The sequence below is a fragment of the Ictidomys tridecemlineatus genome, assembly GCF_052094955.1.
Source record: "Ictidomys tridecemlineatus isolate mIctTri1 chromosome 1 unlocalized genomic scaffold, mIctTri1.hap1 SUPER_1_unloc_7, whole genome shotgun sequence".
NCBI classification, from domain to species: Eukaryota; Metazoa; Chordata; class Mammalia; order Rodentia; family Sciuridae; genus Ictidomys; species Ictidomys tridecemlineatus.
Window position 1 is genome coordinate 451,672 of NW_027520948.1, and position 27,379 is coordinate 479,050.

The 27,379-nt window shown below is 44.2% G+C and overlaps 1 protein-coding gene across 1 annotated transcript; it reads right to left on the minus strand.

Annotated features, from left to right (window-relative positions):
- Positions 1–1,112: 1,112 nt before the first annotated feature.
- Positions 1,113–26,946, minus strand: LOC144372220 (butyrophilin subfamily 1 member A1-like). The gene is made up of 7 exons (XM_078035594.1): positions 26,685–26,946; positions 25,877–26,065; positions 22,484–22,690; positions 9,308–9,328; positions 7,727–7,747; positions 2,633–2,659; positions 1,113–1,495 (listed from the first exon to the last, which is right to left on the minus strand). Exons 1-7 carry the CDS (start codon positions 26,944–26,946, stop codon positions 1,113–1,115), a joined length of 1,110 nt encoding a protein of 369 aa, XP_077891720.1.
- Between the last annotated feature and the right edge of the window lie 433 nt (positions 26,947–27,379).

A 27,379-nucleotide genomic window follows, 5' to 3' on the forward strand; every position in this document is an offset into this window, starting at 1 on the left:
GGGAATCATCTACATATTGCATATTTCAGTGTCTCATTTTTTTTTCAGTACCAAACACTATTTTAGGCTATGAATGGATTTAAGTTTACTTACAGATTCTCATGTAGAACATTAATTTCTAGTTTTCAGTTGTTTGTAATATAGCTGCTAAGAACATTCTTGAAGATCTTTGGTTCATAGTGTCTATTGCTCTAGAATAACACCCAGCAGTGAAATTACTGATTATAGTAGTAATAATTTAACACATTTAACATTATGAGAAATAATGAAATCTTTCTTCAAATGGATTCTTCAGTCAGCAAAGTATGCAAATTCGAGTTGCTCTAAACTCATTTTCTGTTATTTCTAGCTCTTCTGTGAGCAAGGCTTTGTGTCTTTTCTGACAGGCAACAAACACAGCAGATGCTCAAGGGTTTCAGATGGCCTACATCTGAGTGCACGATCATGCGACCTAAAGGCCCTGGAATTACACACAGAGCTGCACAGAAATGCCTGGAGAGCATGTGTCCTTCTGGGCGATTCAATTCTACTCCATTCTGTGGCATTCAGTGCTGTATTTGCTCAAGAAAAGTGATGATTGTTACAGTGAAGACAGTTGGTCTCTCGCCTGGAAAACCTCACCACTTCCTGCTCATACAGAAACAGTCTGTCAGCTGGTAAAGCACATTAGGCAATGTGACAGTGACCTACCAAGGACAGTCCTGAAGCACTTTCAGAGTCTAAGAAGGATGGCAGAGCTTTGTCTTTCTGCAGGGAAGGGGATGGAAGGAAGCACATTCATTAAGTGGGGGAGGGACAGCAGCCGGAGCACCTGAAGGCATCCTGAGTCTTCCCAAATGTCTGCAGGGAGCCTGGCTTCTTGTGGCTTGCAGCTCTCTGCTCTGGGAATGGCAACCTAGACTGTCATTATGAACCATGTGGACATAACCACTACGCTCTAGAGAGAGACAGCGGGTTCTGTGGCCTTTACCTTGACAATGGTAAGGCCATTTGTACTTTTCTCACCAGCAGGCTCGGGGTAGAAGTACTGCCTCAGGGGCTCAGTGAACTTGCTTTTGAAAGTGTGGAGAATGGTACATTCAGTCACATTGTAGAACGAGATCAACCCTTCCTTATACTGCAAAAAAAATGCCCACCCTCAGGAGGGGTCCTGTGACCTGGAAAACGTGGTGGGAGACAGAAAGGCCCTTGTATGTGCCATCTTTCAGGCACAGGGTCCAGAACCCGCTCTGGGTCTTAGCAGAGATGTACTGTCCTTTGTGGTTCACTGATTCCACACAGACCCCGACGGTCCACTTGCTGTTCCCTGCTACTTCCACTTCCCAGTAGTGGCTGCCACTGGAGAAACGGTTCCAACCCAGCACAGCTGGCATTGTATCAAATCGCTCAGGTTTGTCGGGCACATCCTGCTTTTTGGTCACGGATTTCACACACTTTCCATCAGGTGACACGGCAAGGTAAAGGTGAGCCGTGTCTTTATCCAGTATTATGTCTTCTGCAGAAGGAAGGAGAATTAATGGTAGAACTTCTACTAGAACCATCCAGATTGTAAGACAAGGCAAAAACAGGTCACACTTGAGGTTCTTTCCATAAGTAAGGACAGGATCCGTATGCTATTTCCCATGAGGCCATTCCACATCCAAACACAAAATGGTTCTGACTCAGTGTGAACTATCCCTGAACTATTTCATCTCTACAACAGACATGAGTGTTTCATCACAGGTTCCAAAGGAACTGGTGATAGGTTGGGACGACCATGGTTAGGGCCTTGACATAGGTATCGACAGTACACATCTCAGGATAGTTCATCAATATTTAAGCAAGGTCTACCCTGCCCACCTGGGTGGATGCAAAGGGATAGAGGTGGCTGTGGAGGCCCTTACATGCAGAGCGGAGAGACAGAGCGTGACTGAGGGCCCAAGCAGCGGGAGGTGGGCATGTGAGCAGGCAGAGGACCCAGCTAGAAAGGCAGCACTCAGAGGGAGGGAGGCCCCACCAGAGCCTGTCTTCAGGAATTAGGCCTCTGGACAAAGTAGAGGGCAAGGCAGACAGTTGAGAGGGCATGTTCAGAGGCAGCTCCTTGTGGAGGGTTGACAGATGAGAGGGTACCCATGGTGGGGGTGGCAGGGACTGGATCCACAGAGGCAGCCCTCACCACCTTCTCTTTTCTAAAAGGAGAAATGGTGGTGTTTGTGCAGGTTGATCAGGGGAACCTGAGAGGCATGAGGGCTCTGAGACTTCAGGAGAAGAGAGAAAAGGAAACCAGCCCATCTCACCAGTCCGCTTGATCTAGACAGTCTTGTGGCTGTGGAATTGCTGAGGTCAGGACAGAGAGAGGACTGATTTCTCACTTACCTAGAAAGTTATTTCAGATCAGGTGACACCATGCTACCTCTGTTTGCACAGCTAATGCACTGTGGTCTTTTCTAAAACAAAACCTTTCCCAGTCAGCAAATTGGTGCTCATTGGACAGAACGTAAGCCCCGAATCAGACTATGTTGACAGTTCAAATGTGTGCTAGAGATGGGGAGGGAAAACACTTCTCTTTTTTCACAGAGGGACTGATGGAACTGCAAATGGCATTGCAAGCACAAAGTCAGAATTCCCCACAGAGTAATCACTTTGCACTTACCTGCAAATTTTCGAATTTTATTCAGACCTGCAATTGATGAAGACATTCAAGGTTTACTGAGTGACAGGGAAGGACAGGGCTGTTTTAGGTAATGGCACATGGCACATCAATTGGGAATCCTGGCTTCACTTACCCTGTTCTCCAAGGAATTTTCTTTCTTCTGCAATAGTAAATAGGAAGAGGTAAGTGTTCTAAGTGGTCACAGGACACATTTATAATTTACCTTTTGATAGAGACACAGGACTTACAAAGCTCTTTGTTAATTTTATCTAAAACAAATAGAAAGATATTAATTTACAAAATTCTGAGACATTTAATCCTTAGCTTTAATTTTATATGACTTGTGTGGCATTACTGGATATGTGGAACATATCTCTGGGCTCAGAGATTGAAGAAACTAGCTGCCTCAGACCACACAGGGCATCTCTGGACTCAGGACTGCATGGGCCGGCTGCCCAGAACACATGCAGGGCACACAGAGAGCCAGAGCTCGTCTTCCCTGGAGGTCACTTAATCTGCTCCTTAGATCTAGTGTCAGAAATTGCCATGCACTGGTTCATTGCTCTTCATGACAATTATTTTTGTTTAGTATGTATTCATGTTATTAGAGAGGAAAAGGGAGAGAGGGAGAGGGAGAGGGAGGGAAGAGAGAGAGAGAGAGAGAGAGAGAGAGAGAGAGAGAGAGAGAGAGAATCAATCCTATTACATTTTCAATAGTTAGATACAAAATGTTAAAATACTTTTACTTATATTTTAATTCATAACAGCAAAAAAGACCATCCAAAAATGCCACTTCATCATCTTTTATGTTCATTTAAACTTTATTTCATATTTTCCATGAAAGTAACAAGCATAGTTTAATGCCTGAATATTATTTATTTTTGTAAATAATGACTAGTGGCCTAGTCTTTTCTGTTATGGATTTAATTTTTTTTTTCTTAATTTGAATCAAAGCAGACACACAAGAAAATATTATTTATATTTCTCATCTGTGAGATTATAAAGGCCAAGAAAAATAACAAATATTTTTGGTCTTGCTTTACAAGGTCAACCAAGACCCTTTCTAAGGGCTTCGCACTTGAGTGAGTCACCTACCCTACCAGTCAGGGGGGGACCAAGAGGACCCTGGAGGCCAGGAAGCTATCTGCAAACATTTTGCAGAGGAGTGTCTTTGGGGAGGAAAATGTCCCTAACAGTTCAAGGCAAGCCCCATGTGGTCAGCAAGACTTTGACCCATTCTGGCAGATGACACAACTAGTAGAGGAAGAGACTGAAGGGGCCAAGAGGCTTCTCAAAAGTTTCTAAGGGTAGGCCTGAAAAGTCTCAGCTTACTGAGCAATAGAAGGAGAGGGGTCAGCACAGGCATCACCTACTTGGTCTTGAACACTCAGCTGGGAAGTTCAACAATGTAATAACTCGAGAAGGAATGAAAAGTCAGACAACAGGGATGCAGGTAGACTTGAGAGGAAGACAGAAGCCCTTTTAATGTGATACTGAGTGCAGTTGCGGAAGCTCTAGCAGAAGTTAAGTAAAGCCCCCAAGTCACTGAGAAAGGGTTCTCACGGATGGTTGCCTGGCACCAAAGCCCTTCCACCAGATTCCTGCACAGAGAAGGTGAAGCAAATAGCTTGGACAGGGGGCCCTGTACTTAGACAAAGACAAGAAAATATGATCCCAACTATATATTTTTAGTAGCCCATATTTTTGGAACCATTTAAAAGGAGAGAGAAGCCTAACTGGCAACTTCAGACTTTGGCTCACTTGTATTCCGCTTTATAATTTATCATGGTGCTTCTACTTTCAGGCTTAACTTCTGATCCTTTTTGCTTTTATGTTCCAGCTATTGTTTAAAGACCAGTTTAGCACTGGGACAAGAAACCTGCTGACCAGACTGGCCAACACTCGAGGTCCCTCAGGACTGAGGAATGGGCAGCGGACAGGAAAGATGGTGACAAAGACTAAGATTCTTTACTTTGTCCTGTAAATGTCTGTGGGGGGCTAAAAGGGGGACTAAAGATTCAGCTTCTCTGCTTGCATTTTACACCAACCTTCTTTGCTCCAAAGTCATCCTGAATTCCAGGACAAAGAGATGATGGATGGACCTCATGTGAAGAGTGGAGTCCACCCCATCTTCCCCAGCTCAGGCAACAGCAACTTCCTTATTGGACAAGGCCCTGTGGGACCAGCCTGAGATAAGGATGGGCAGGGCACACCTGACCAAGACTTTCTGTATTGGCAGCTGTGCAAAGCCTCCAGCTGTGTGAGCTCTTCACACTGGACCTCAGTCCCCTTTCTGTAAACCCTCAAAGTCCTTGTCAGCCCTGAAGACAGGGCTAAGGACATGGGTCCCCACATCTTTCCAGAGTAGATGATCAAAGTTCCTTTTCAAGTTTTTTGAAACAAAAACAAAATAAAAAACCATTCAATATCATTAGCCATCAGTAACTGCAGGTCAATACCACCATGAGAAACCATTTCACCCCAGTTAGAATGGCTGTGATCGAGACAGAGCAAAGCATCATGGTGAGTATGTGGAGAAAAAAAAGATCTTAATGCCTTGTATGTAAAAAGATGAGCTGAAAGTAGAAGAAGAAGTATTCTGGAGGGGGAAGAGAAGGAAGGAGAAGCCAGGGTAGAGGTAGGACAGAGAAAATCAAAGCACAATAATAGACACATGAAGATAATGGCATGAGGAAGCCCATCAATATGCTCCATCAATCTGCAGTAGAAATTATGTTATCTTCCAGCTTTAAATCTTAATGTTGTTGTTGTTGTTGTTGTTGTTTTTATTATTATTTATTATTACTATTTGGTACCAGAAATTGAAGTAAGGGGCCATCAAACACTGAGCCACATCACCAACCCTATTTTCTATTTTGTTTCTAGTCACGGTCTCACTGAGTTGCGTAATGCCTTGCTAAGTTGCTGAGGCTTACTTTGAACTCACAACCCTCCTTTCTCAGCATCCTGAGCTGCTAGGATTACAGGCATGCACCACTGTGCCCAGCTAGATGTTATCTTATCCGTGAAGTTTTAGGCTTGGTATCTGTTACTCCTTTGTTCCTTTTTTCCTCTTATATAATAACTGGAAAAAAGTATACCTGTCCCATGTCTTTCCTTATATTTGGAATCATGAACATTGCTTATTTCACAGGCTTGGGCTAGAGAAGAATTGTCCCCATGTGACTCACACCTGGAGACTTCCCTGTGTCTGATTCAGAGGAGACTCTGGTCCTTAGACTTTTCCTTTGGTGATAGAAAAAATTAGGACTTTGAGGATATTGAAATGGAATAAATATATTTTGCATTGGAGAATGACATAGATGTGGGGGACCAGAAATTTCCACCATGGAAAGCTGTGGTCTGAATGTCCATGGAAGTGCATGTGGAAGAAATAATCTGCTATGCAGCTGTGTTGGAAGACAGAACTATTACTGGGTAATTCTGTAATGGGATAACCGTCCTCATGAAGGAGTTAGTGCCAGGATCATGGTGTGGGCTGGTTCTCTTGGGAGTGTTCCTGATAAAGGAGTGGGAGAGCACCTTCCCCTTTCTATGCTGCACATGAACTCTTCTGCCTTTCCACCTTCCACCATGAAATGATGCAGTAAGTTGGCCCTTACAGGATGCTGGTGCCATGACCTTGGACCACTGTAAGAAGTAAATCTGTGCTTTAAATAAATCAAGATACATATGAAACACCAGTCTCTGGAATTCTATTATAGGAGCATAAAACAGATTAATATAATATGACCAATTTAAGTAACATAAACTATAGTTATGAGCTTTTCTTCTTCCATGCATGATGCTTTTCTTTTCCTTATACAAGGGCAGTTTGTTCGCATTGTTTTAAAAATGCATTTGAGCCTGGCACAGTAGTGCACACCTGTTATCCCAGTGGTTTTGGAGGGAGAGGCAAGAGGATAGCAAGTTCAAAGCCAGGCTCAGCAACTTAGGGAGGCCTCAAGAAACTTTGCGAGAGGCTGTCTTAAAATAAAGCATAAAGACTGGGAATGTGGCTCAGTGGTTAGGCACCCCTGGGTTCCGTCCTTGGTACTAAAACCAAAAAAATGCATTTGATTTTATTTTAATTAAAATCAAGTATTAATTTACCCTGTATGAATGAGTTGGTCACAATTATTGGAAAACATAAACAAACAAATAAATAAAGGCTTAAAGAACAGGATATGTCTGAAGTCATCCTAAATCCAATGAGGGGTTTCTTTGCACAGGCCCATTTGAAGCACTGCTGTACTTAGCAGCTTACCTTATGGAAGAAGATTTTGCTAGGCAGAGAATCTGCCTCTGAGTTTCCTCTAAAGTCAGATGAAGCAGGGACAACTTTGCAAATACCATTGTGAACAACTCCTGGCAAACCTGGTGGCATTTTGTCTGGTGCCTAAGGGGAGGTGGCAGTGTGGGATGCTTTGAAACAGTCCCACCATGCTGTTCTTGTTTCTTTGCTTTCACACAAATCTCTGTGTGTTGGCAGCATGGAGAGCCCCCTTTGGGAGAGCTGACAGCCCATGGCACAAGCCCAGGAGCAGGCTCCTCACCCCTGGGAATGGCACCCACACAGCCATCCCAAGCAGAAGCAGGATATTTTTGGTAAGTTTTGAAGCTCAGAGTCCCTAGGAACAGGCAGAGCCTCTTCCATTTGGGACCCTATGGCTTGTCTCCTCTAGTGGGGCTGTGAGTCTTGGCAGTGGCACTGTGTGCAGTGGAGCAGGCCAAGTCCCTCCAGAGACAATGACCATTCTGTGGCTCTAGGATGAGCAATGGCAGGGCACTTGGCTGTGTGTGTGTGCAGTGGTAGGCTGCATTTGGATGGAGTGTGGACTTGGTAGAGCAAAACAGTGTTACAGAGACTTGGGGCAATGGACACTGGAGTGGACAAAGAAAAAACTCTCTCTCTCTAGAACCCAACATAATTTAAGGACTAGATTCCTACTTCTCTCAGGTTCATGAATTTAGTCTTTCTGCGACCATTTCCTGGATAATGGTGAAATCATCATATTCATGAGCACATCAAGAGATTTATCTTCCTAAAACAAAATGGTGGGTTTCAGTATGCAATGGCGAACTAAAACTTACCAAATTTCTCCAGTAGTGCAGCTGAAAAACAAACAAGTGGAAAAAAATTAGCTGACATGGGTAAAAATGCAAATTCACCTAACTGATGACCCTTGACTCATTATCACCATGCACAGGTCAACAATCCCTGGTCATGTGAGGCTCAATGTAGTGAAATACTTTATGAATATATTGGGCCTTAGACCAGCTCTGTCAGTGAAAGAGCAGTGAGCATGTAAGAGGAGAATATTCAGGCCCAGGATACATTGTTGCCTACGTGATAATTTAAACTAATTTTTAAGCTAATTTATTATTTCACAGAAATAATTGAGTGAGGATTAAATAGACGCCATAGATTCATTTTGATTTCATGGGATCTCAGAATTTTGTAAAGCAGATAAAATCATGCTTTCTCTGGAATTTAATAGCTATGATTCTGGTAGTAGTAAGAATAACATTATCTGTAATATGTGTTCAGGTGTTTAAATATGCACAATTTTAATCTTGAGTGTGAATGATATCACCTCCATAGCATCATCATAGGTAAATTGCAAATGAAAAATGCAGCTGAGTGAGATTAAAAAACTTCTGCAAGATCTTGGAAACCTTAAAATTAAATAATTTTAAACAGGACAGTCTGATTTCAGACCCCATTAATACACATTAAAGTCTAATCACCACTTATTTATCTCCTATGTGAACCCAGCATTAATGAATGGATAAATAAATTAAAAGGAACCACAGAAATCACACAGAATTTATTTCCTTCAATGAAACAGTTTTTATTCAATAGATTAGGCACTGTTAGATTTGTATAATGGCTCAGGAATAAATCTGATTTGTGAATTTTAATACCAAATACTGAATATCAAATAATCGGCTGACTTCTAGGCTGTTTGCTTATTGGAGCGTCTCTGAGTGGATTCCTTCTTAGCTTTCTTCCAGAAAACCTCCCACCTAACCGTATAATGCATTCTCTGCCCTCAAGAAAATGTGACATGCGCAGCACCACTTGAGCGCAGATTCGTTTGGCCTCTCAATTCTTGGCCAGCATTCGGGTAACATTCTCTCCTGGAACGAGATCTGCGTGCTGGCTGCCTGGGCTTGGCTCTGCCTGGGCTTGGGAAAGAGAGTCCCAGGACTGATGTCCTTCTCCTCTGAGCAGGCCACCTGATGGCACACTCTGGACAGCAGTGCTTGTGGAGGTCCCTGCTGCCAGCCCTCTCCTTCCTCATCACTGCCTCTCACTCCCTGTCCCTGCTCTTCAGCTCCTTGGCCTGGCTGGCCCCTCCTCAGCAGGACCCATGGGCTCACTCCTCTTGCTGTGGGAGGAGTCACTCATCATCACTGTGGGGTGCGAGGGAGGTGGAAGGGCTGAAGCCCCACACCACGCCTTCCCCCATCCCTGCTGAGGACTGTCTACCTTCTATGAATGCTCAATGGGGACCTTTCAAATTACCATGATATTGGTTTAATTGTCCCCAAACATTATTTTTAGGTGACTAAAGGAATTGCTAATGGATTTTGGTTTTGTTGCAACAATCACAAATATCAATTGTGTATGTTAAACTACTGCATAGGTCAAAAATAAATGTCACTTACCTTTCTCTTGTTCTATTTCTTCTATATATGAAAAAGCACAAAAAAACAATATTAACAAATTTCCTCTTGTTCTTAACCACAGACAGTCCATCCCAGGATTTGGTCTCCATTTGACAACAGAGAACCTGAGACCAAAGCTGGGTGTTCTAGTGTGTGTGACACAGAGAGGAACTCATATTACCTGAGTAAGAAATCATAACACAAACTGAAAAACACTTTTTAAACTTTGAATATATTTATATGGAACAGAATATTAAAAAGTTTCCCTTTATGCCTTAAAGTTTTGGGTGAGGTTCTCCTGCTGAGAAAACAGGCAACAATTAGTCACAAACTCTACATCCTGAACTAACTTTCAGGTACTCAACTCATCACCAAAGCATTAAAGAGGAGAAGACCTGTCAAGTGACCAGGAGCAAATAAAAAAACTCAGGGCAGAGCCTGCCCTGGATAGTGTTTCCAGAAGGGCTTGCTTCATTCTGAGGACCAAGAAGGAGGATGCCTTTTGCATTCTACGTAAACAACATGTCTTAGGGAGCTCCAGAAACAGCAAGAGTGTTTCCAGATGCACATCTTAGTGTTTTAAGGTCCTGGCTCTTTAGCCGTCCTGAAGCCTGGGGTCTTCCAGGCTGGACCTTACCTCAGGCTCCACCTTGTGCTGATTCTCCTACATAAAGAGTTGAAGGTGTCTGGAATTTCCCTACTCTTCCATTCATCTGCCTCACATTTGGAGTATTTCAGACATCAAGGGTAAACAGATCCTCAGAAGCTTCTTCCGAAGCGTCACAATAATGATCTCTGTTTCGTAGTACCTAGTTCATGTTTTCTCAAAACAGCAGTTAAGCATTTGACCAAATGCAGCCACATAACACACGGTCACTTACACCTTTGCTGCTGGCTATAGAAAGACATACAACCCACTTGCTTTAGGCAGGAATCACTCTCATTTTATCTCACTCTAAGTCCTTCAGAAAGGCTTCCAGAACCTTTTATTAGTAGAGATCTGGGGTCATAATTTGTCTAGGAAGTGCAGCCTCCCACTCTGCACCCAGGGGACATCTTCTCACATCTCCTCAAAGCCTCTGATTTACCCAGCACAAAAGCACTGAAGACAGGTCAGGTGCAGATTTGAAAAGAGAAAAAAGAGGACCCTGACTCAGCAGAGGACATCTCTGTACTGATCTCCCCCTCCTCCTCCTCCTCCTCCTCCTCCTCCTTCTCTAATTTCTTCTTCTTCTTTATGGGTACTGGTGCTTGAAATCAGGGGCATGTAACCATTGTGCCACATGTTCAGTCCTAGTTTGTATTTTATTTAGAGATGTGGTCTCACTGACTTGGTTAGTGCCTCGCTTTTGCTGAGGCTGGCTTTGAACTCGAGATCCTCCTGCCCCAGTCTCCTGAGCTTCTGGGGTTATAGGTGTGCACCCCCACACCTGGCTCTTCCATTCCCTGCTCTTCCATTCATCTGCCTGGCTCTCTGTTGACATTCTTAAAGGTAATCTTCGGTGCCCTTGCAACCACTGGCCAGTCCCAATATGTCCCTTTATGGCAAGATGGACAACTTAAAGACTCCCTTTGGAACCACCACTTCTTCCTTCTTAGGTCCTGTACAGTCTGGCTGGTCCCCCATGGGCAGGTGCGTTTCTAAGCAGCTCCTGACCTGACTGTTCAGATGGGACTTTCTGTGGCCCAGAGGAAGCTTGACAAATGCACGTACCAAATTGCTCATACCAATGTACGACCAAGTCACTATAAAATATTTATTGCCAGGAATAACAGATTATATGAAAAATTAGGTGTTACAGAGTATTCAAACCTGAGATTAATAAACAGAATGGATTTCATATTTCTCTTATCCTATCTGATTTGATGAATGGAACTGGAGGCTATCATGCTAATTGAAATAAGCCAATACCCCCAAACCAAAGATCTAGTGTTCTCTCCAATATGCAGTTGCTGACTCACAGTAGGCAGGGGTGGGAGAAGGGCCATGATTAGTGGGTGGGAGGGAGGGGAGAGAGGACTGGAAAGGCAGTAAAATGAATTAGACAGTCATCACTTTCCTATGTTCATATATGAACACATGACCAGTGAAATTCCAAATCATATACAACCACAAGAATGGGCAGTTATTCTCCATGTATGTGTAATATGTCAAAATACACTCTACTGTCATGTATAACTAAACAGAATGAATAAAAATATATAAATCAATAATCACTTTAAAAATGAATTTTAAAAATCATTCCATGAAATTCATCAGCCAGACACAAAATAATTTTGAGAAACATTAAGTGATCGATTATATGTCATTTCTCCTTAAATATGTCTATAGATTCAAAAACATGCTAATCAATATCTGCCTCAAAAAAAAAAAAGATTCATTCTTCCACTCAACAGTTAGTTATATGTCAGCCAAGGGCCAGTAACTCAGCAGGCCACCAGGTCTAGCAGTGAAGGAGAGGTAGCCCCACCTTGTCACCTGTACAGACCAATATGTAAGGTGACAGGGCAATGAAGATAATGGGATCCCAGGGAGGGCTCTGTCCCACCCCAGGGGGAACAAAGAGTCGCCACTCTCCTGGAGGGAAGGCAGGGCTAACCTGGAGGTGACTGAGGACACACAAGTTCCAGATGGGAAAAAAGCAAGTCCAAAAACCTAGAAGAGGGCAAATATGTTAGTGAGAGACACTGGCCAGATGGAGAAGTAGGAGGCACCAGACCCCATCTTTCCTCACAAGCAGTGAGGTGGCTATTCCCAAACAGGAATAGCTCTTCAGGGGCCCCAGCAAATGATAACTCCAAAGGAAAGATCACCAGGAAAAATCAACACACTTGAGATGTATGGAGAGGCTGATGGAGAAGGGCTGCAGCTACATGTGTCAGCCAAGTGGGGTGTGACCAGGGACCCCGAGGTCTGTGTTGACAGTGTGCAGACATGGTAACCATGTGTGGAATTCCTCTATAGTCTTAACACGAAGCCAAGACACAGATTAAAAGTAAGGGCCTAGCCACAGCAAATGGTCAAGGGACACATAATATAAAAAGATAAAAATTGTGACATATGCTTTCAAGAGGTGTGTTGGTTAATGGAGTTAAGATGTTGAGTTTCATTCTGCCCAGTTCATTTCTTTGTGGTCATTTATGTTCCTGTTTGCTTAAAATAGTTTGTTAAAACTATGTTTTCTGTAAGCCTCACAGGGACCACAAAGCAAAACTTATAAGAGATGCACAAAAATCGAACAGTGAGGAGTTAGGATACTGTGGGAGAAAATCATTTAATCACAGATGCTAGGAGGAGAAAAGGGATAAATGGGTAAGAAAACAGGCCCATGGCAGTAGCAAGCCCTGTTGCCATTGACTGCCTGAGTACAAGGGGATTGAATCCTCTTATTAGAAGACAGACTGGCTGGAGGCATTGGAAACAAGTCGCAGCTGTACACAAACAACAGGAAAATCACTTCACCCATAAGGACAGATACACCCAAAGTGAAGTGAAGGAAACCGTCTCATGCCAGTAAACTAAGAAAGAACCGAGTCATCTAGACTAATATGGACTTGAACTCAAAACTATGTGGAGAGACAGAGAAGAACATTAGCCATGACATGTTGATATAGCAGGGAGAACTACAGCTCTATAGGTGTACACCACCTTGTACAGCTGGAATATACGCAAGCTTTATTTGTCCTGATACCTCAACAAAGCTAAAAATAACAAGGTTGAAAGAGACAAGAAAATAAATTAAATTAAAATATATTGTGAGAAAAATCATTAAAATATGGATAAATGGGTCAATAGTTTCAGATATTTTCTTTTTAAAATTTTATTACATAAGATCAAAAAAAAACTTTAAAAATGTTCAGAGTTGATTCTGATACATTTGGTTAGTATTTCCCAACATAATAAAGCAAAAATAATATTAAGGGAAAAATTTAAAACTGATTCACAAGAAAAATCAAGGTGAAAATTAATCAGAATTTTGTTGTTGATGTATTCATCTAGAAACAATCATAGAAAAGGCCAACCAAGAATATGCATCCAGGTTTAGGGTTATGGTTAGTATTAGGGTTATGCTTTATGTGGTCTTAAAAAAAATAAAATCATTTAATAAGCTGAGATATTCACAGTGAATATGCTTCAATGTGATAATCTTAAAATTAAAATGTCTGTGTGACTACAATTCATAATATTATCAATGATAATTTCATGATAATTTCAGCAGATAAATGACATAAATACACTTTAAAATAATTGATGATTATTATGCCTAAATTAATTGTAACATAACTTTAATATATCAAACATTTTTCCACAGTATGTTTGCCTCCAAAATGTAAAGAAATCGTACTCACCTTTCTGCTTAATTAGCTGTTCTGTATGAAATGAGATAAGTAATAAACAAAGATGAGTCCATAGCTATCAAAGTCTGGGAGACTTGCTAGAGAAGCAATCTTGACTCGATTCTTTCAAGCCCTGACTTTGTAAAAGATTAGCCAGATATGAGATAAGAATGAGGACGAGGCAGAAGAGATGCTGAGATGTGTTTCCTCATCATCCCCAGGTGGTTTTCTGAGACTTGCAAAGCACTGTGGAGAGGCTGATAGAGAAGGGCTGCAGCTACATGTGTCAGCCAAGTGGGGTGCGACCAGGGACCTGTGTCTTGTGTCCACCACTGCCTCAGGTTTCTGCTTTTTTCTGTGGGGCTCCCTGTAAGATATTCCTCAAAGAACTCATCTGGTTCTTCTGTGAGACCTGAGCAATAAGGGACAGGGACAGGGTCTCAGGCCCTGGGAAGGAGTAGGTGTGGAAAGAGTGGAAAGAGTCAGGATGCCCTGGACCAGCCAGTCCATCTCCAGGGCCACAACTGGAAAAAATCCTGGGCATTGCAAAGATGTTGTTGTCCTTGAGCACTTCATAGGGTGTGACTTGGTGATGATAAAGAGCAATCATTCTTTGGTTATTGGTGTGTGGGCACAGGGAAGGATTCTAAACCCCAGAGGATTAGAAAGGATCCTCCAGGCACAGAGAGGCAAATGCAAAGAAGGCACTTCACATACAATTAGGGAGCCTTCCTTCTTCTCAAACCCAGGGAAAGGAGTAAGCAAACAAAACCAGCAAAATAATGAGCAAGAAATAAGAAGTGGTAACAGCAGGCATTGGTAGAGCTCTCCATGGAGGACGGGGGGGGGGGGGAGTGTTTTCAGATTGGCTCCTTTTCTAGGATTTTATGGATTTACTGCAACCTTTCCTTGAGCATTTTGCCCAGTTTCTACAACCAGTTTCTTTATTCCTCAGAATCAAAGTCATATTTACAACCTGGAAGGAATAACAGAGATAATAATCCAACAAAGCAAAGGGATGCTTGATCAAGCTCATTAGGGATAGTAAGAATCCCAAACTCCCCATTGATATTTATTGATATTTCCGTCCTCAAATCTGTCCTTCGAAATCACCTGGCCTTTAAATTGTAGCCAAATACTTTAGGAGAGAGGAATTTATGACTTACCATGTGTCCCTTGAGCTTATCTTAAAAACAAATATGTGCCCAAGTTAAAAGGTACTTGGCCCTGGGCAGTAAAATCCTGACAGTTCATTATTCCACAGGCCACCAAAGTTTATGACTTGTGTAAGTTGGGATTTACGTTTTCGATGTGTATGAGCTCAGAGATGTGGCTATGCTCAGAGTTGACAGGGACAGATGATCTCAGCTAGTGATTCCATCCATGTCAGATTGGGATGGGTCAGATGGGTTTGCCTGAGCACCCTCTCCCTCACCCCTTCTCTGGGTGCCCACTGTGGTACAGGAGAGAGTTATGGGTTATGGTACAGGAGAGTTCTCTGGGTTATGGGGCTCTCTGGGGGAAACACTGCCACAGGCATTAGGCATTTCTTTTTAAATAATTTTAAACTGTCTGAAGGATAATTTCTCTGATATTATTAACTAGTTGGAGGTAGAGGAATGGTCAAGACACAAAGGAGATTTACCTCCAACATTGTGCTTCTAAGCTCAGGTAGTATCAATGATTGTTACCCACGTTTACTCACCTGGAGGGGCTCTTCACCTGAGAAGTGGCCTGCAGAGATCACACTTGCACCTCAACTCTGTTGGGAATCTCTGCCTGCTCTGGAGACCTGGAGACCTGCTTTTCTGATCAAGCTCAGCATCTGCCCTCCAGAACCCTGGACTAGGACACAGGGCAGTGCTGCCCCTCTCTAATTCCCTCAGAACTGCTTTACCCTGTAAGCCTAGTGCCTCCCCCAGGGCCAGCCTGCTCTGCCAGGGACGTCTTTGCAACAGCAGCAGGACCTAAGGTCCTCATCTTCAGCTTGTAGCATCTTAATTGTAATCCTTGGAATAAAGTAGGTGCACTTACCTGGTCCAAATAGACCAAGTGAGTGAAACTGGAGTTTCCAAAATGGCTCTTTTGATTTTAAAATCAAAGCAGAATAAATTGTCTTCCTCTCAGAAATAAATCTCAGTCTATTTCTCATTCTTACATCTTCTTCTCTACTTGTAAGGCCCACAGGTAGGTAAGACCCAGGTGTGGACACACTTGGTAACTGCTTGTCTTCTTGCTGGATTTGACCCATTCCTCAACCTTGGACTATTCTCCTACATCGAGTTTTAATACATCGACTTTAAACTCTGATGTTTAAATGCTTCTCAATATCTTCCTAAACTATCTGGTCCCTGGCCCTGCAGTGTCAGCATCACACATTAGCTTATAGAGTCCTCATTTTTAGGACCAGCCTGGACCTGCTGAACCAGAAGTTGGCATAGGGCTCAGATCTCTGCACTTTAATAGCTGAACCTGTGGCACCCCCAAGTTGGAAAGCCTATGCTCTATGGGGTCCTCATAGAAGACTTGCTAGGCAGTGTGGTATGGTGATTCTCTGGAACTACCAAAGCAAGCTGCCCCTTGGAGATGTTGCTGGAAGTGTGCACACAGGCATGTTAAGCTGGGCAGGTGGCCCGTCCTCACCTATGCTTTTCCCTGATCTGCTGCTAACACGGATGGCCTGAGTTCCTTGGAACTTTCTGAGCTCTCCCACTTCCCACACCTTCTCATGCTGGACAATGTGTTCCAGAGACCTAATGGGGGGGTGAGGTTCTGTGAGTTAAAACTATGCCAACTCACCGTGCTTTGTCTTGAGTAGACCTAAGAAAAGAAAAGAAAGATGGATTGATTGGTAAGACTCACTGGGGCCTGGGGGAGCTGCCTTTCAGCTCACAAGAGCTCTGCAGATCCAGTTAGATATCAGGTCCCCACAGAGTTCCTATCTGTAGTTGAAGGAACCCAGAAATGTCCACATTCCTGTCTTCCCCAACTATAGAGAGCAGGGTGCAGGAAAAAAGGGGGGGGGGGCAACAGAAAAAAAAAAAGCAACACTTTAATCCAGGAGTGGAGTTCAGGTCTTTTACCTCCAAACCCAATGTTATGAGGAAAGCAACTTTGCCTGCTCTGGTGCAGACTCTTTAGTGCTTTAACCATTGTGAAGTGAGTGGCTCAGTGGCAACAGCTCTATTCCACAGCTGTGCCTTCCTCACCTTGGCTTCCAGGCTCTGCTTCACACCAAATGGAACCTAAGCATTAGGCAGAGGATCCCATGCCTCCACCCCAGCTCCAGCTATTCCCTAATCCACTTCTTCCTTCTGGGAACTCACATCTGACAATGTTGCATATTAATGAGCCATACACTGTTTGTCTGTTTATGTTTGGCTTATTTTTCTATGTAGTATTTTGAAAGTTTTTCTCTATTAGAGAATATAACAGAACTTGTTTTTTGTGTCTGAATCTATGCAATATTTGTTCATCCATTCATATGACCATGGATGCCTGGGATGTTGATGCCTGTTGCTCTTGTGAGTAATGCCACAATGGACACTCAAGGGCTGGTGACCCCTGTTGTTGACTCTGTGGGCACACACCTGAGGGGGTGCTTAGTCCTAGGATAATTCTGTGCACAGCTTTTTGAGAAAATGCCAGGCTGCTTTTCACCAAGACTGCAGCATTTTAAATCCCATTAGCAATGTGCAGGACACAGAAGGAGGAGGAGGACCCAGACCCACTCCCTCTTTAGCAAACTTCTCAAGGGAACTAGCAATGGGTGGTGTGAGAACCACCTCACACCCTCAGTGACTTAAGGTCCTCCCATTAGCCCAGCTAAGGAGTCTGACCGCCTTTCTGTTGTACAACCCTGGGGACCAAGAAAAACACAATAGGCCCTAGTGGTTACCAGACCAGGTCCTAACCACTGCAGCATCCCTGGACTGGACCTCACACCAGCCACCAGGGAATTTAGAAAGTGGGAAATGTTACTTCCCCAAGGGAACTAGAGTCACACCTGTGCCGCCTGTGCCCTTGACTTCTCCAGACACCTTGACACATGGATGCTTCTCAATTAATGCACACTAATGGATAAATGCCCACATTTCAGCATGAATATAGACATTCCTTGATAAATCAGTCATTTTTGACTTGAGGGTCTCACTGTGTTGCCAGGTTGGTGGAGCCATCCTCCATCCTTAGCCTGCCAAGCTGGGACCACAGTTGTGCACCACCACACCTGGCTCAAATCATTCTTTTTTTTTATTCTCTAAGTTTTATTTCTGATTGTTTTCAATAGGTAATGCATGTGTGTGACTCCCAAATCAAAGGGATACATAATAAGATACACTTTGTGGGGTTCCCTCAAACCTGTGCCCAGCTACTCTACCCCCAAAACCAGAAGCCCTTCCTGAGTAGAGAGGTGATAGAAAACAATTTGGGAGACCCCAGTCTGTCCTCATTTTATTTCATTTTTGGTATGAATACTAACAGGGATCTCTTTCATTCTAAAAAAATGTTTAATTTAGACAAATATTATGTAGTTACACTCTCTACATTTAACCACTTTCTATACTTTCTTCAAATTTGATTTATGTAGAATCAACTTAATAAGAGTATATATTCCTTTTCCCTCTTTATATGGTCAATCAATGTGATAAGCCCATTCCACACACTTTTGAGTTTAATTTTGTTTGAGCTGAAAGAGTGCATATGTGGACCCAAAACAATGTATCTTAAGGAAAGAGCTTATTCAGTGTAGTTAAACAATTGTTTTGGATATATACTCTGATACACACACTCACACACACTATTTGATATTTTTTCTGTAGTTCAAGCTAATATAATTATCGAATTAAAATAATACAAAAGGGAAACAGTGAAGACTGTAATCTGAGTGAGATATTTTGAATAAAAGATGATTGGTGACATTGAAGTAGTACATTTTGAAAATTTTTCCAAATTATCAGACATGTTGTCAAATTATTTGATCAATAAGCAACATTATTCTTATATTTTTCTATTGGATTCTTTTATGGCTTCCAAATACTATTTTTGGTTCCTTCAAACGTCTCTCCATATTAAAAAGAAGGTAACCTGTCTTCTAAAGTTGCACAACATTAGTAACATCACATTTTCGGACAAGCCATGTGACACTCTGGGCAGGGCTCTGTCAAATGTCCCTCGCAGGGGCTGGAGGCCCAAGAGCAGCACGTGCACAGGGCAGGCATCTCTTCCCACCCTGGTTTCTGTCCACCCTGTATGAGTACTCCCTTTTCAGGAGTAGGGGAAGTAAATTGTGCAGCTGGCTCTTCAGGATACTGCAATGGGGTAAGCATCTGTCAATAGAGGGGTCTAAGGCAGCCACATGCTGGTCCTACAGGAGGGCTGGTCAGGGCCTGGACAGCACTGGCATTGATGCTGATGGAGGGAAACCTTCCAACAAACTGGGGGACATGCTGGAAGGCAAGGCCTCAGCTCTTCTTCCAGCCCTCCTGGGAGTGATTCTTTCTGAGAAGTGTTTTCCCTTCACTGCCCACAGATGAGCAGTTGGTTCCCATCCTGAACAGTTCCCTGGGCTACCCAGGTTTCCAACAGTTGGCTTCAATCCCAGCACTGCCCACCTGGAGTGAGAATCGGGGCATGGAAATGAATTCTCTCAGGAGATGCTTTCTTTGGAGACTGGGAAAAGGTAGGCAGGCACATGCAGCCCTGGCCTGAGTGTAGTTTAAATCTGTCAAAATCCTGTGACTGTTCCTACAGGAGTCACCTGAGCCTGATCCAGCATGCACCTTTCAAAGTTAGAAAACACTGACACTCTGAGGACAGGAGAAGATGCCCTAAAGCTGACCAAGGAGTTCTGCTAAGAGAAAATGCCACAGCCTTTGGCCATCTTTGGATGGAGAGACAGATAAATAGACAAACAGACAGACACATACATCCATAGGAGGTTCTAGTTTTTGAATGCAACTATTTAAGTGACAGATCTGAAAACAATCCCACAGACACACACATACTTCTCGTGACTAGGTGGCTGCCTCAACCAGGAAACCTGTCAACTGAGAAAGACGGAGGCCAGAAGGTGAAGGTGAATTCTGTTTCCTGTTCAGGTTATTATTTCTCAGTTTTAATTCTGAAGACTGCCCCTCATCCACTTCTGATTTTCTTGCACAGCAGTCCTTTGGTCTGTCCCCACTCATCTTTATCTTTCCTGGCAAGCAGGAACACAGCACAGATGGCTGCAGTGAGGACCAAGACAGAGATGAGCACGGCCAGCACCACCATCCAGGTGCAGGATCTGGGGAACAAGCCCTCTGAGAAACAGGACACTCTCTCAGGGTCCCTGGACCACATGTCCTTCTGGGGATACTGTCAGGAAGGGCCCAGTTTCCCAGTCCGGGCCCCTCTCCTGGTAATCCGAGGAAACAGGGACCCTGAAGAGACTCCTGCTGCCCTGCGTGCGACTCCAGAGGTATGGAGACACAGAGGATTTATTTTAAAACTTGTTAAGACATTTTAAACACAGTGAAGATACAAAACCAATTCTTCAGCCACCTATGTATTAAGAACAATTCTTAAAATCAACACAAAATTCTACATATCTATGGGGTGCCATATGAAGTTTTGATACACATATGCAGTGTTTAGTGTTCAAATTGGGTTAACATTCATCTCTCTTCAAATAGTATTTCTTCTTGGTGAAAACATACAAAAACCTTTCTGCTAGCTTTTTAAAACTGTGGTGTACTTCATCATCATCTATCATCACTCTACTGGACAACAGAACACCCAGACCAATTCCTTCTTTCTGACTTCTTCACCATTGACCACCTTTCCATTATTATTTAACTAACATTAGCATGTCTGTATTTTTGACTTGTAATTATTTTTTAATAAGTAATATCTTCAAAAGTACCACGTTTCTCCTTCTGTCCACTTCTCCCCCCTACTAGGTCATTCCTAAGGGACTTTGTCACGAGGCCTCTCTATGCAATTAACTTTTACATATTTGTATTTGTGATCCTAGTAACAGTACAGAGGAGTCCTGGGAGCTTCTCTAGGATCAGGGAGGGGTTGTGATGTTTTGGCAAACAGGTTTCCTGTTCAAGGTTCTAGAAACAGAATTCTACTTTCCCTCAGGGCCTCTTCTGGAATGGCCATGGCCAGCAGTTCAAAGTGACTATTGGGCAAATATTTCAACAATGGGTTGGTTCAAGAGAGGCATCAAGGCCACTCATTGAAGGACTCTATTTAACTATAAAGCACTGTATACTTGAAATTCTGTAAGAGAGTACATCATTAACTACACACCAAATGTAGTAAATATGTGAGTTGATGAATGTTAATTAGCTTGATTAAGGCAATACTTCACAATGCATGTGCATATTGATGTCACCTATTGTACTTTACATAGGGGACCTTTACTGCCAACACCTTTTAGTTAATAAGCTTGGTTCAAAACAGGCCTTGGGACACTATTGTTGATGGATTACTTTGATCCAAAAATCTTAGCAAAAGGCTTATAAATGAATCAATTGGGAAATTATTACTTATATAGTAATTGCTTCCAACATAAATATGAAGAACTATATTCTTTTTCTGTTTTATCTTCTACATTTTTGTTTTCAAAAACTCTGTATTACTATAATTTTTGCTGCTGTAATCCCAGCTCATCATTTCCTGTTAAATGTCTATTCCTTTCTCCACTGAGAAGGAGGCTCCATCCCTTTGCTCTCCTCTGAGCTTATGTTATTAAGATTAATACTTTTTTAAAAAAGTAAATACTCCTCTGACATTAGTGCTTGTCTTCTTCATGATTCCAACTTCTCAAACAAATATGACTTCCCAGACTAAGGCATAAAAGAGTGTTGACCCAAAGTCCTTCCTTAGTACTGTTCTAAGAAGGAGGAATACAAAAGAGGAATAAGGAGGAGGAATATGAAATAAGCCCAGTGTCTTCAGGGGCTTACCCTCCCACAATGAACAGCGTGACCAAAGTCACACACACTGAGTGGGAAACTTGGTACAAATGCCTCAGGCATGGCTTCCCAGAGGGGACGATGCTAATGTCTGAACATGCAGGTGTGGCATCCAGCTGGGTACAGGGAGGAGGATGGAAAAGGAGGGTGAATGTCCAGAGCCCTGCTGTGGACCTGCAGGTGGGCAGAGAGGAGGTAGCAAAAGGTGACCCTGCAGGAGCCAAAGCAGATGGGGTGTCAGGAGCACCTCTGCAGACTTGCAGACCTCAAATCCAGACATTTCCTATTAAAGAACTGTGCACTGAACCATCTGGGCAGACTTCATGCCTGCACAGTCACTGTGGGAGGGTGTAGAGCCTGTGGGGTCTTTCTGTGCTGGTGGCATGACTGCATCAGCTAACCTCATAACACTCTATGGGGAGACCCTCTCATTCCTCCTCCCTAACACCTGGGCACTGGGAACAGGAAGGTCAGTTTCACCCAAATCTGCAAAGCTGGAAAACGACACGGAGAGGATTCCCTCAATTCATCAATGTCAACTGCATTGCACTTGTTGGCAGTGGTTTCCATGGGCAGTGGGCTGGATGGTCAGAGGAGAGAACTGGCAGTGTCCTACAATGCTCCCTTACTCTCTGAATGCCTTCATACATGCAGGCATTCGTATTCTTGTAAAATAAACCAATGGCATTTCTTTGCCATGGAGAGAATTATAAAACAGGACAGAAGACATGTTTTTCTAGCTCTCTGGGTAGGAGGAGTTTCAAACTGGTGGATGGCTGCATCCTTCTGGGATGTCCGTGGTGGGCCTTTGCTAGCCACACCCTCTCTCTCAATGGCTAGATCTCAAGAATATGAGGCGGAGGGCACTGACCTGCTAAGGAGACACACACTCCCTTCTGAGAGCTGAGGACCGGGTTCCTTATGAAGCAGGACACTTTTGCACTCAAGCTCTTGTCCACCATGATGGAGGTTTGCACTCCAAATAAGCCGTCTCCATCTGTCGTCTTGGTTTCTGAAGCTGGGGTCATGTGCTGCTCCAGAGAGTCCTCCCAGTGTACCTCGGGCTCTGGATACCACCCTGTGGATGTGCAGGTCAGCTTCAGGCCGTCAGCATCGTCAGTTTAAACATGAATATGAGGGGTTGACCCCGAGCCTGGAAAGTGAAGAGGCAGACACAGCTTCTTCAAGTTCTGAGCCACTTCAAGTGGTGTGAACTTACGTCTGCTGGTCATCTTTGTAAACTGGGAATGGGACTAAAACTAATCAATCAATCAATCAATGAATAAATACTGACCACAAAAGACTTTAGGGGGAATAAAGTAAATCACCCATGTCAACATTTAACATACGAGTCCCTATAGTCTTTTTTATTTTCCTCTCCACCCTTTGAAGCCATACTAATCATTTTATCTGGTTATTTTGAAAACTGGACACCAAACACTTTATCAATCCAAGAGCAGCCTGTGCAGCTGCCCTTGGTGGTGCTGAGGACCCAGTGGGAGCCCCACATCTGGCCTCCAGGCCTCCATCCTGGCCCTTCTCAGAGGAGCTCACCACTATGTTCCTGGACATGGTTGGGGCCCTCCATCAGTGTGGCCATCCCTTGCTGCACAGGCTGTGGAGCACTATGTGCCTGGCTGAACTGTGGCATGGACTTGCCTGTCACTTAGTGTCAATTAGGTTTAAATGTGAAAAGCAGTTTGCACCTAGCAGCCACCACTCTGGACCATGCAGACCTGGGCAAGGTAAGCCTAGCTGTGGCTGCAGTGCAGGGAGACTGGGAATGATCCCTGGTGGTGAAGAAGGAGTCCATGCCATGGTGGGTGCAAGGTCAACAATGGACTGTAGAAGCTCACAGGTCAGATGCTGTGGCAGACCTGTGCCCAACACCCCTGCACTTGAGGTAGGAAGCTCTACTATAGGACGCTCGTTTGCAGGTTAGTGAATAATCACAATCTTAGCTAACAGAAATAATAAGATACAAACAAATGTACTGGGGCCAACCTGCCTGTTGTGGGTTGAGTTCGGTTTCCTATAAAGACATGGTCAAGTCCTCACCCTAATACCTGTGAATGTGACATTCTTTGGTAATACGATCTTTTCAGATAATTGGTAAAGACTAGGTTGAGTTGGATTATGGTGAGTCCAGATCCCATATGACTGGCAACTTTTTAACAAGAGAAAAAAGTTAGACCCAGGGACACAGGGACATTAGCCATGCAGATGTGGAGTTCAAGATTGGGTGGTGAAGCTACAAGCCCAGGGACAGCTGGGCTGCCAAAAGCTGGATCAGAAAGGAAAGCTCTCCCCAGGGGCCTTGGGGCCTCCAGAAATGTAAATAAATCTAGATAAATAAACAACTTCTGTTGTTTCAAGAAAACTCCTTTGTGGTGATTTGTTAATGGAAGCCCTGAGAGTCTATTGATGACTCTCTCATGTCACCTCCCGAGGCCTTGCTAATTGGGCCATAAACAAGCATCTGGAGTGAAGATTGAATGTTCAAGCCCATGGTGTCCTGAACAGCAGGGACCTCAGTGTCTGAACAGGAAAGGGTCATTTCAGAAGCTGAGGGTTTGAGAAGCAGTGGGGAATGCCTACTCGGCCCAGCGGCCCCATGTCCTGTGCTGACATGGAGCAGCACAGCAGAGCCAGTGGCTTCAGCTCTTGGGACAGCAGCTCCCTTTCCCTAGGACATGGGTGACACTCTCAGCTCAGGGGCTGGAGAAGCCAGGGAGTAGCTGGGGCTCTATAATAAGAACATACAGCTCAGCATACAGGGCTGCTCAGTGAAGGAAACAGAGGGTAGTTTCCACTTGTCCCTCCTGGCCCTTCCACTTGAAAACATGTCCCTCTGTGTCTCATCACTGGCTGTGTCCTCATGAGTTCAATAAAGATGGGCTTGTGTTTCATATATTCTAAAAATACAGAGCTCAGTTAGCAGGACTTTATAGAAACATGGCGTCAAGATGCCAGATTTTCTGGGGATAAGAGAGTAAGGTGGTGCTCTGAGTCAGGCCACTGTCCCCTGTGTTACCTATTTTGAGAATCTGAGATATTAACTCTGAGACCATCCTGGGGGAAAACCCATGGCTTTTGCTAGTGCAAAGAGACTGAGGATATGACTTGACACCAAGGCTTTAAGTGGTATTTCCTATCTCCTAGAGGAGAATTTCAACATCTGCCTGTGGCTCCCCCAAGATGTTAGTCCATGAATCTGTGCTCCTGTGAAGCTGGATGAAGAGTGGGATAGGGATGAGCCTTAGCTTTAAGAACTCAGCTTCAGAATTCACTGAAGGCTGGGGTTCTGCAAAGATTTGCACCTGCAGCACCCACTGATGGTTAAAGATGGGGGACCATGTGGGGTCTAACTAAACTCAAGGTGTGGGAGAACCTTTTCTCTAAGACACACAGTACACTGGGGCTGCCCAAATGGATGACATCTCCAGAAGGCACTGATTTCTGACCTTGAACCAAACTTCACTCCTCTAGGAGGGAGGAGCAGGTGAAGATATGTGAGCCAGAAACCACACAACCTAGACCACCAAAGGACACTGAGGCCTTCTGGAAAAGATGGCCACAGGCTCAATCCAAGAACCTGCAGTTCACCTGGAGCTGGGCTCTGGTGAGGCCTCCTAACCTGGTGCAGCAGCCACCACCATGCTGCATGGTGTGGAGTCCAGTGGGTGTGACCCAGAGGCTCAACCCAGAACACCTGGTCTAGACAGGCTAAAGGACATGCTCACTGGGAGGGGGTGACGAAACAGGCTATTTCATTTTCCTGGCTTAAGTAAAGAGAACAGCAGGTTCTCAGAGTGATGGTTCCCACTGTCATCACCAGGACATGAGGGAAATTGCAGCCTGCCTGGAGGTGTGCCAAGGGTGCTGCCTCAAGTAGGCAGCAGAGAAGCCTTTTTTTGGAGAAGCATCTCATGTTTAGAAACACATTTTGTCACTTACTATTCCAGTATTTATACCGTGATGGCCCTGAAGGCCTGTGATAATTTGGGAAGGCCTGGCCCTTCATGAATTCTGGCTTCACCATGTGCGTGCTGCGAAAGTTTCATTCTAAACTCTATAGCTACTGAAATACCAAGCACTCCACCTGCAGAGAACACGAGAAAGTCAGTAACCCCTTTTGGGCATAGTGGGGACCCAGAGCATGATAAGGAGCCCAGTGGAACCCATTGCTATTGCTAGTGCCCCATGCCAATAGTGCTCTAGGGGAGGCTGACATGAGTTCCACCTGTTTTCCTCAGCATTCTACCTGCTCTTTGTGCTTGAGTGGAAAGCTCAGTTGCACTTGCCCTGACTTGGGAAAGACATGGGAGTGGAGCATCATCGGGGCTGCCCCCTGTTTGATACAGGAGATGAGCAGGTCCAACCTGCCCTGGCTTCAGAAGCTCAGTAGGCTCAATGCCCTCTGATGGTGGCGGCTGGTTTCTCATGAGGCCCCCTATGAGGAGGGAGATACAGAAACTCTTTTTGAGGCCTTAAGATGTGTGTGAAGGGGTCTAATCCAGGCTCAGCCTCTCACTGAAGCTGGGCCCTTTCTTCCTCCTTCACCTGGCAGGACAGACACTTTCCTGGGGTTCATATCTGAGAAGGAGCAATACAGAAAGGCATGAACTTATGCAGGGCCCAAGTAAACCAGAAGGCAAGGGTGGGCAGCACCACATTAGACCATCCAGGATCGTGCTGGATGTGAATGGAAGTGAGGTGCACTGAACTCAGGCCTGATGGTGGGTTGTGGAGTCTCTCTCCCTCTGTGTGGCTCCTTGTGGGGTTTGAAAGCCCAGGCTGTGGGCTTCTGGGACCCATCAGAAACGAGGCACGCTAGAATCCCTCCACTTCCCTCCCTGGAATTATGTTGACCATGCGGAGATGCAAATAGATTCCTATTAAAATGTAAGAAAGACAAAAATAGAGCCTCACATTTCTACCTTTCTTGGCATCATATCTAGCATTTGTGTAGCTTTGCGCAACTCTGTCCATACAGGATGGAATGAATCTGGCTCTTGATAAAACAGAATATCAATAAAAACTCAATCAGAGCTTCTGTTTGACAGGCTCACCTGTGACCTCCACATGGAACCGTGCTTCACTGTGGTAGGTGGAGCTTACAAATAAACACCTGTAGTCCCCTTCATCTGCAGGGCAGATGGAGTGGATCCTCAGGGCCACCTGCCCTCTAGTGATGTTCTCCCTCAGGAGCTCCATCCTCCCATGGTACACTGGCCGCTGCTGCTCCAGGTAGTCCTTGGAGTCCCTGTAGTAGTGCACCAGGCCCGAGTGGTTGCCATGGAACCAACTGACTTCCATGTGCTGGGCATCCATGGAGGGGCTAAGGCGGCAGGGGAACTAGGCCCCTGTTCTCACTATGGCAATGACTGGTGACTGAGGTCCCATCACGTGGAATTCTCCTGGAAATCAGGAAGATAAAGCGTCATGGCCAAGGGCCAGCAGGCAGGGCTGCGACTGTGTGATGAATAAAGGGAAAACTATGTACAATGTTATTGCATTTTAGAAAACAGGCATGAGAGCATCTTTACAAAAACAGTCTAAGACATTGCCACAGCTTATATCTAAGGTTAGGAATTTTGAAAAGTGAAAAGATAAATGTAAATGTAAGTATTCAGACAATGTTTGATCTGCCTGGTGGCAAAATCAAAAGTGTCTTTTCCTCCCTCCCTTTCCCCTGAGATTCGCTTGAAGAATTCTGGAAATGTAAACCCTTTCTCTTTCTCTTTGGCAGGTGTGTTTTTTTAAA